This window comes from Salvelinus alpinus, chromosome 34, assembly GCF_045679555.1.
Source record: "Salvelinus alpinus chromosome 34, SLU_Salpinus.1, whole genome shotgun sequence".
NCBI classification, from domain to species: domain Eukaryota; kingdom Metazoa; phylum Chordata; class Actinopteri; order Salmoniformes; family Salmonidae; genus Salvelinus; species Salvelinus alpinus.
Window position 1 is genome coordinate 16,614,983 of NC_092119.1, and position 11,058 is coordinate 16,626,040.

General features: G+C 43.3%; 1 protein-coding gene across 1 annotated transcript in view; it reads right to left on the minus strand.

Moving 5' to 3' along the window:
• Nucleotides 1–11,058, minus strand: part of LOC139563466 (FERM domain-containing protein 6-like) — a 53,285-nt gene that overhangs the window by 17,340 nt on the left and 24,887 nt on the right. The window contains exons 2-4 of the mRNA XM_071382165.1: nt 4,693–5,006; nt 4,222–4,312; nt 787–866 (exon numbers count right to left, since the gene is read on the minus strand). Coding sequence (XP_071238266.1) covers nt 787–866; nt 4,222–4,312; nt 4,693–4,794 — 273 coding nt within the window. The 5' untranslated portion in view covers nt 4,795–5,006. The remainder of the gene's footprint in view (nt 1–786; nt 867–4,221; nt 4,313–4,692; nt 5,007–11,058) is intronic.

Below are 11,058 nucleotides of genomic sequence, written 5' to 3' on the forward strand. Positions count from 1 at the left end.
AATATGACTTTTAATAACACTGCCAGCTTAGTTTGGGTTAACTGTTTCAAACTCCAAGCACAGATAGGACACATGGAAATGTATTTGCTTAGGTATTAAATCATGCAAACAATTTATTTTATTGGGGCACAGCATCACTGAGATTCAAACCTATAATATTCTGTTCTCTATCCATGGAATTAATCCACTGCACCACCAGGATGGAGCTAGCATGCCATGTTATTTTTTAACTCATACAAAGCTGTTCATTTTTGTCTATTCGAACAGACCCCATTTCAAAGGAAACACTCATTAAGATCAGGTGTAGACAATTAGTCGGTACAAACAACACACCTGAACACACTAAACAAGATGGAGGATAGAGAGAGTTTTCTTACTGTTCTGAGAACATGACTTTAAATAGAACCATGAGGAAACGTTATGCTGAATTACTGAAATGTCTAAATAAGGTTGTTTAACTATTTGAGAACATTCGCAATGTCAAACCAGCTGTAGAACGTTCATAGAATATTACTAAAATTGAAATGTAACCATTTGAACTTTTGGGAAACATTCTGTTGGAAGTAATGAAATACCAACTAATTAAAGTATTTTTTTTGTTGTCAAATTCCTTACATTTGCTGAGCAAAGCCAAGCAACTATCCTGCACCTTTACCAGAAAGTTGTGGGAGGTTGTATGCAAAATAACCATAGGACAACCACGCTCACACCAAGCCCTAAGAAACATATGGTTCTCAGAACGTTATGTGCTTGCTGGGTACTATTTGGTTGTGCAGACTGACTCACCTTGCTGGCCTCTCTCTTCCACTCCTTGGGACAGTACTTAGACAGCTTCTGACCCAACTCCATGTAGATGTGCTCATTGTCTGGAGGGACACACACAAAGGGTTAACTTAAGTCACTTTATGATGACAGAGTTGTCTCTGGGTCGGTGATATTTATGGAATTAGTCACCCATTGACTCCCGTGTAGCAGACAGACATAGGTAGTTGACAGACAAAGGCAGTGACAATTGCAAGCAGCTGCAAAGGAAAACAAATCGCAGCAGGGCCAGTCAGCCAGTGCTGTTCTGAAAATTGATTCATCTCATCTGATGGCAATCACATGCCCTGCAGGACAAGTCTATTGACCAGGAACCAGTGGGGATGATTTAGGGACATTCCTGAGCTGCTTGTCAGAACAACGCAAAATCACAAGGCAAACAGTGACTAACCACCCACACTCTAACGCCTAGCCCAAACCCAGTTCTATACCTACCACCCACCCACCCCCAGCCCAGCACCACCCCCCTGCTCTACCCCCCAGGTCCACCCCCCTCGCACTGACCAATCACTCTACCCACATACTTCTGTCACCCCACCCAACCCTCAATCTAGCGCAACTAGGCAGCAGACTAGTCAGCTAGTCCCCCTCTCTCCCTCCCCCTACCTCCCTCTCCCTCCCTCAGTGACACAGACAGAGATCCTATGCCATTCAAATCAAAATTCCAATTAGAATCTGGCTCAAAATTGTATCATTAAGTTTTATAACCAATTGCTTTATATGGCAGCACAGAATGGGGTCCACTCTCTAATAATGAATTTACCAAATGGGACAAACATCCAATGGAAATACTGCATGCAGAGTTTTGCAAGACTATTGTAAGTGCAAAGAAAACCTCCAATAATGCATGTTGAGCAGAATTGGGCCAAAACCCCCTCCTACTTACTATACAACCTAAAAACAAGTGACCCCGAAACATTTCATCACAATGTCAAGAGACTAAACAAGAGAAAAGTCCCTTCAGTGAACTGAGGCTCTGTTCACTAACCCAAACCAACAGGACAGCACTCAGAAAATATGGCCATGCCAATAAAGTCTACTGAATCGAATTAAGTGTGTGTGTGAGTACTATATGACAATAACACTATTTGACGAGTTAAATAAGCTTATAATTTGACACGTCAAATAACAGTTCTATTACAGAATGTTGTGTGTTCTGAATTTGCACGTGCCAAACGCCACCACTACTATCAATAGTACTGTCAAAGCAGTATAAAAAAAAGTCAGAAAACTAGCAAACACCGGCCACGAACGATGCGTTTACAATACCGTGTTGGTAATGAAGCATTATTTGTTTGACCGAAACTTCTGGGGTAGCTAGCTAGCTTTAGCTTGGTACCTAGCTAGCACCAATACAAACAGCCTGAAAACAATGACCAGTAGAAACTGCAGTCATTTTCATTATTCTTAGCAATGATCCTTGTAAGTATTAGCTAGGTAGCCACTTGTTGTTCGCCTATTGAAACTCCAGCTACTCGAGGTCACCTCCCCAGTCGGCCTATTGTGTGTCTTGACATTCATATTGCACTGTACAGCTTTACCTAAGGATTGGGGATCAATGAAATGGGGTATCAGTCTACGCAATACCCAAGATATTTTTTCCCCAACGTCCTCCTCAGAGTTATCAGACTTCCACGCAGTATTGTTTTTCCTTGGGAATAGTGTTCAATACACATAGGTTGACAATAAATGTGGCTCAATTCACAGTTGTTTCAGAGTCCCGCAATAAGAGCTACGACACTAATGTTTCTCTGGGTGTCACGGAGTAGATTGATACCCCATGTCATTGATCCACAATCCATAGGTAAGTCTGTACAGTGAAATAAGTATGCCCACAATGCAATTCTAAAGTATAAGACATCCAGTGTGATTTCAACAGATTTGTCAAATTAACAAATATTATTTTGTTGATTTTATGTAACATTCCAAACTTGTTTACCATGATCTATTCAATTATGGCATAATCATAATATTTGTATTAATTTGCATCACTGTCAAAGACGTACTTTTATTTAAGGCTAACCGCAAAGTCCACTATTGTGGCTAATCCTTATTGTGGTTAGCGTCACATAGATGGGTCCGGCCACCATTAATCAAATAAGAACAGTCTTATAAATTAGGGTTATTTTAGATGACACCTAGCTATATAGTTAGCTAGCTAGCTAACTATAGCTACTGAAACAGATTGTCGTTTTGCTATGTTTTTGGGGAAGGACATTGTATCCATGAGCTAGCTAGCTTTTTTTTTTTTATGGCCAGCACTGTAGGTGCGTGAGACAACTTTACCAGCATCATAGCCTACGTGTCGATGAATCGTTGTGACATATGAAATATGAGTGATAGTGTAATCAATGTGTAATAACTACGTAAATAATTAATACACGCGCTAAATTATGTGACGTGCAGTCATTCAGGTCCTGATTGGTCAAATTGTGTTATTTGACGTGCATCTTTTTTTGACACGCAAAGACCCAAACGGCGTTCCATAGAAATCCTGGTTGAGAATGAAACGACTTAACAAATGAACAACAAAACAGCACAGCAAGTAAGTGAAAGAAATACGTTTTGATTATATTTTACTGGTAATGGGGACATACGTAAATGCCAACAAAATAACTTTTTGGTCAGTGTGGTGTGTGTGTGACCTTTAATTAACTAGACAAGTGAGTTAAGAACAAATTCTTATTTACAATGACGGCCTACCCCGAACGACGCTGGGCCAATTGTGAGCCGCCCTATGGGACTCCCAATCACGGCCGGATGTGATATAGCCTGGATTCGAACCAAGGACTGTAGTGACGCCTCTTTCACTGAGATGCAGTGCCTTTGACCGCTGCGTTCGTGTGTGTTAACTATTTAACTGTACTAGAATGCTTAAAAGGCTGCTAAAATGTTCAATATCGGTATCGTTTTTTTTTGTCAAGGAAAATATTGGATATCAGTATCGTACAAAAATGTCATATCGATGCATCACTAACAGAGACAGAGAAACCGATAGAGAGAAACCAATAGAGAGAAGCCGACAGACAGAGAAACCGACAGACAGAGAAACCGACAGACAGAGACACACAGACAGACAGAGACACACAGACAGACAGACACACAGACAGACAGCACCAGAAGGACTGGTTAAGGCTGTTTGACAGAGATGGCTCCTCCCATGTATACACATCAATCCAATGCTTTTCAATGTGTGGGGAGAATTGAGGCGTAACTCATTGGGACTGTACAGAGGGAAGGCTAACTGCTAACTGCGCTGATATAACACACAGTAAACTATTGTGACTAACCACAGAGACAATGGACCCCATTCAGTAAGGCTGAGATGGGAAAAGACGTTACAGTGAGGTGAGAGATGTCAGACACAGCAACACACACAAAATGGTAACCCATTCTTACTCTGAATGACGCTGAGTCCAAACAGGTGACAGTCCTTCAGTCGGAGGAGGTCACACACCTGGACCAGCAGCTCCTGACACAACGTCTTCACCTGAGCAGAGAGTGAACACACAGCATGGGGTTAGAGGTCAGGACATACAGGAGGAGATCAGAGAGTCATTTAGACACACTGTGAAACAACCATGAATGGTATTGCCAGTTTAAAAACAATTACTGCCATTCCTGACCCTGGCTTTTGGACAATACACTATAATATGTGTGTTACTCACAAATATAATCCAATCATACATATAACTGTTTCCCTGCTGCAGTCGTCGTACCAGTAGTCTTACCTCATATGTACCTGAAAAGTATTGAGGTACTATAGACACACATTTCCATTTGAGTCATTTAGCAGATGGTCTTATCCAGAGCCACTTACAGTAAGGCCATTCATCTTAAACAGCTAGGCGAGACCCCCACAGTACTCACATTGACGATTACGTTGAGCGTGTCGTCGTTGGGGAGGAAGACGCAGACACAGCGGCGGTCCTGCATAGCTTTGTTGTTGTGGAAGCTGGTCAGCTTGTTCATCTTCGTGTGTCTGGGAGGTGGTCCGGAGAGGCCCCTTGGCCCAGACGGACTAGGCTCCTCCAGGCCCCTGGGATGGGACACTCACCAGCACCAGTAGAAGCCCTGGTTCAGCTCTAGCCCAAGCCCAGCGAGCAGACACCAGGCCCAGCAGCAGCTACAGCCTCAGCAGGCCAGGACATGGGAGGCACCAGGACACAAGGCAGTCCCACACACTGTAGAAGACAGACAGAGGGGACATCACGTTAGCACTGCTGCATGGGAATGTAGAGATCGGGGAACCCCCAGCTGTTCTATATATTTGAACTATTCCAGAGCTAGCACATCTGATTCAACTTGTCATCCAACTACCAATCCCTTAACTAGGTGAATTAGGTGAGCTAGTTCTGGGCTACAACAGAATTGTGAAACATCTGGGGGTTCCCGAGGAGAGGTTTGAAAAACAATGAGTTCATCCACAACATAATAAACAGATAGAATAACATATTATACAAATATCAGGGACAATAAGACTCCAACAAGTTTGGGAAAACAACGTAACAAATTACCTTAAAGTTTATAATAAAAACACCAAAGTGCATGTTCATTAATTGTTTATGCTTCATTGAACAAGCATGGTAAACAGTGTTTAAACCCTTTACAATGAAGATCTGTGAAGTTATTTGGATTTTTTATGAATTATCTTTGAAAGACATGATCCTGAAAAAGGGACATTTCTTTTTTTGCTGAGTTTATATAAATCATTGTGTGTAACTAACTGATTCCCTGCTTTGTGCAACGATGCAGCGATAACACAACTGTTCTTGGAGATCTATTTCATCGCTATTCAAACGTGTTCTGATGTACACCAACACACCCTGACAGCTGGTAGCAGTGTATCAGGTCAGGCTGGCTGAGCACACTCAGCAAAGAGCTTTTGATGGGCCACGTCCAGGAGGTGTGTGTGTGTGTGACTGGTGTAGAACCATCACTTCCTTCCTGTCTAAAACAGAACAACCATCCCCGCACTACACTACAGAACAGCCATCCCCGCACTACAGAACAGCCATCCCCACACTACAGAACAGCCATCCCCGCACTACAGAACAGCCATCCCCGCACTACACTACAGAACAGCCATCCCCACACTACAGAACAGCCATCCCCACACTACACAACAGCCATCCCCACACTACAGAACAGCCATCCCCACACTACAGAACAGCCATCCCCACACTACACAACAGCCATCCCCACACTACAGAACAGCCATCCCCACACTACACAACAGCCATCCCCACACTACACAACAGCCATCCCCACACTACACAACAGCCATCCCCACACTACACAACAGCCATCCCCACACTACACAACAGCCATCCTCCGCACTACACTACAGAACAGAACAGACATCCGCACACTACACAACAGCCATCCCCACACTACACAACAGCCATCCCCACACTACACAACAGCCATCCCCACACTACAGAACAGCCATCCCCACACTACACAACAGCCATCCCCACACTACACAACAGCCATCCCCACACTACACAACAGCCATCCCCACACTACACAACAGCCATCCCCACACTACACAACAGCCATCCCCACACTACACAACAGCCATCCACCCACTACAGAACAGCCATCCCCACACTACAGAACAGCCATCCCCACACTACACAACAGCCATCCCCACACTACACAACAGCCATCCCCACACTACAGAACAGCAGGTGTGTGTGTGATGGCATGAAGGTTAATTAGGGGAAAGATTGACATAATTGGATCACTCTCTCACTCTACAACAAAACACACCACACAGACACAGACACAGACACAGACACAGACACAGACACACACACACACAGAGAGAGAGAGAGGGGGCGTGCTCAGGGGCGAAAATCTGATATCAACCTTGGAGGGGACAATTACATTACATTTTCTCAAGAGCAATTCCTGAGGGGGACACCAAAAGTAGTGCTGTAACACATAGCCTACGTTGTAATATGTTAAATGTATATTGAGGAACCATAATTCCTACAACTGAATAATTGATAGGTACAGTAGTTAACTGAAGGGTTTAACCAACTTGTTCAAATGTTTAAATCATTATAATACTACTACTAATAATAGTTGTAGCAGTGCTCCTTACCAGTCCAGTATGTATGCAGGTATTCGTACTTACAACTAGCAATATCAAGAAAGGCCAGTAGGTAGCAATGGTACTGTACACTGTATGGGTGTAGTTTTCATAAATACAATGAACATGGTGTGATCTCATCTAAAATAATCTCCATTGAGAACCATCACAAAGTTAGTCTCCGTATTGAATTGACCTTTTAATTTGACTTTTTCTGATACATTTATATAGTCATTAAATGTGCCACTGGCCTGAGTCTACTACAATATCTTTACAAGAACAAAAAGCTTAAAATAAGTACAGTTCTAAAAGCAAAATAACTACTTCAATGAAAAACCCAAATAAATCAAACAAAATATCCTTCAGTCAGTGTCTCAACTCTTCAAACAGCAGCTATGGACAAGTATGTCGCACAAAGTATGCAATTTTAAATAAAATAACATGAAATAAATAATTTGTAAGTGTACTGTCATGTACTAAAAACTACTCTCCTCTAGGCTGCTTAGTACCCGCTCATACTGCCCTAGCACAGCTCTAATAGCAGTATTCCGCACAGTCCACCTTGTTGGACATAGGGGTTTCCGGGTGGGCAGATGTGTTTCTTTGGACGTGGCAATTGATTCAAACATGCTCTTAAACTTTCCTGACTGGCCATAGAGGACACCTAACTGATGGACCCAAGAAAGGGAATCCCGGATCAGTGGGGAGGCTGAGCAGCCAGCCTGTGTAATCAGATTTACACAGTGTGCTCCACAATGGACATAGAGGGCTAATGGCTGCTGCCTTCTCACAATTGCCTGTGCACCTGTGTATTTTCCTGCCATGTTTGAGGCACCATCGTAACTCTGCCCACGTAAGCCAGACATGGGCAAATTGAGCCTCAACAACACTTCAGTTGCCACTTTCGCAATGTCCTCGCCTGTTGTCTCCGACACCCTGTATAGCCCAATAAACTCCTCGTGAGGGACAAGGTCATGGTCAACATAATGCAAAAAGACACTCTCCTGTTCAGCACCAGAGACATCTTGAGTACCATCAACAATTAATGAAAATTGTACAATCGGAAGAGACCTAATCTCAGCTGCAATGCCTCAAATGATTGTATTGGCCATGATGTTCAGAATTTCATTCTGTGCTTTGGGGCCTCTTGAAACGTCAACACTCTGTTGGCAAGAGTTTGCGGTTCAAAAATTGTGGGTGTGGCTGATATGGTTTTGTGCCATCACTGAGGTAACTGGACAATGCTGTGCCACTGTCCCCTATACTGGTGCTGCTGGCAACAAGGGTGACACCTGGTCCTGCCGTGGCTGTGAAACTGTCCTCTGAAGTCTCTCTCCCTGGCTCTTTCCCTTTCACCACCCTCACTGACTCAGTCTGTCTCCTAGAAAATAAATAAGGTGTTTGCCGTACTCCTAACTACCGGTACCCAAAACTACACAATTAATCACAACAGCAATACCATTGCCATAAACAAATCTTAGTTTAGTCATCAGTTTAAGTTGAGAGCGGGGGTATCCATGGCATTTTCCAATTATGTCCCTATTTTACAAGTAAAAAAAATTGTTGCCAAACAAAGACTCAACAAACTTACCTGAGACTCCCTGTCTCTGCCAGTCTGTCCCTGCCTATCTGTCCCCAGCTCTGCTGTCTGTGTGCCATCTGTTGCCTGCTCTGCCTAATGACATCATTGTGAAACATTCCATTAGCATTTCACTTCTTTCTTATGAACATTTTATCAACTCGTCTTTGAGATATTAGGCTACTAGAGTTCTTACTTTGCGTTTTGGTGTACTGAAAAATACTCTGATGTCCGTCTTTTTACCTTTTTCTGCCATTTTTCTACCTGGCTGGCTGGCTGGCCGGTCTAGCTGCACACACACACATTTACACAACATATGCTACAACCTTTTCTAATTTTAATATAGTTTGTTTCATATTGGCTGGCTTCCAACAATAGCTGAATTTGTAAAGCTAGCGAGCACCAATTCCGTTTCTGTGGTGTTTGCTATAATCTTAAAAAAAAAAAAAGGTGAAATAAAATAAATTTAAAAAAGTTCACTAGCGACAATTTAGCTTTTGCAACGAGACCATTAAATATATTTAAGACAATGGTATAAGAGAGTGTAGTTCTGTTCAGTTTGGACTTCAGTTTATCGCTAACCTTATCACAGGGACTTTGAAGCACTACAGCTGCATGCTGATCTTGGAATAAACTGACGATAGCAAAGATCCCATCTTTGACGACGCCACATTAATGGAATAGGTACTAGCTAGCTTGCTAGTTAATGTTTGCTTTAGTTTGCGCGCTAGCTCTGCAAATTCAGCTAGTGTGTGAACCCTGCCAACATAAAAATTTAAACATTGCTATGGCGCGATTGACTGGATTAACCTCACGTCAGTTACGTACATGTGCCTTTCGGACAGTAGATACGAACCCTCTATTACCTTGCCAGCTAAAGAACTGGCAGTGGATCAAACCATTGTGAGGCAAAGGGCGGGGTGGTCGCAATCTTTTGAAACTTAAAAAGGCGCTATTAAGTGTCTATAATCAGCACAACTGCTTTCATTGCGTATTATTAATATTATTGAAATTACATAGTTATGTTTACAGTGATAGATTGGGGGGGACAAATCATATTTTTCCCAGGATGGGGGGGTCGTGTCCCCCCCGTCCCCCCTGGGATTTCCGCCTATGGGCGTGCTAACAACCACCATTATCTATTATGTCTGACCTTTTCTTTACCTACTCGCTCTAGTACCAAACATAAATAAAATCAATGACTTATGTAATACAATATTTGTCTTTATGTGTGAGACCCCAACTGTGTATATAAATGTATGTACAATATAAATAATCATATTATCGTGTTATTCCTTATGGTCATGAGATGTATTGGTGAGGTAAGAATTACATTATATTTAATAGCATCCTGTAAGTTATATTATCTTGTTAAGTAAATAAGTTAGTCTAATGTTGTGGTTTAAATCATACCCTTTTACACTTTCAGGTAGGAATATAATCCTCACTCCCAACGTTGTAATAACACCGCTCAGCGACAAAGGCATTTCACTCTACTTGTGCATGTGACATTAGAGAAAAAGGGAAACTTGAAACTCAGTACAGTTGAGCTAAATGACGAGGATGCCTGTGTTGGGCGGGCCGGGTGAGGAGGGGTAAACCCTCAGTCAGTAGGACACTGTGTGAGAGAGGGGTGAGTCATCAGATCACTAATGGTTTAGAACCCGATTGTGTCATGTCTAATCAACACATTAGACATCTCGGTGTTCCATAGACTGTTAGAGATGGAGCTCTACACAGATTCCCCCTGCTCTTTCATCCAGCCTGGAGTCCACACTGAGATGCTCATTTTCACCATGGTTTCAACTTGGATTCCAGGCTGGGGATCTTCCATCTCTGGCATGAAGGCTTTGTGTGAGAGGGCTGGATAATAACATTACTGCTGCCTTCCATCCCCTATTCATCCACAGCAGCCCAGCAGACCAGTGATGAAACACCAGAACAGTCCACAGCAGCCCAGCAGACTAGTGATGAAATACCAGAACAGTGTCCACAGCAGCCCAGTAGTCTAGTGATGAAACACCAGAGGTGTCCACAGCAGCCCAGTAGTCTAGTGATGAAACACCAGAGGTGTCCACAGCAGCCCAGCAGACTAGTGATGAAACACCAGAACAGTGTCCACAGCAGCCCAGTAGGCTAGTGATGAAACACCAGAGGTGTCCACAGCAGCCCAGCAGACTAGTGATGAAACACCAGAACAGTGTCCACAGCAGCCCAGTAGGCTAGTGATGAAACACCAGAGGTGTCCACAGCAGCCCAGTAGGCTAGTGATGAAACACCAGAAGTGTCCACAGCAGCCCAGCAGACTAGTGATGAAACACCAGAACAGTGTCCACAGCAGCCCAGTAGGCTAGTGATGAAACACCAGAACAGTGTCCACAGCAGCCCAGTAGTCTAGTGATGAAACACCAGAGGTGTCCACAGCAGCCCAGTAGGCTAGTGATGAAATACCAGAACAGTGTCCACAGCAGCCCAGTAGGCTAGTGATGAAACACCAGAACAGTGTCCACAGCAGCCCAGTAGGCTAGTGATGAAACACCAGAACAGTGTCCACAGC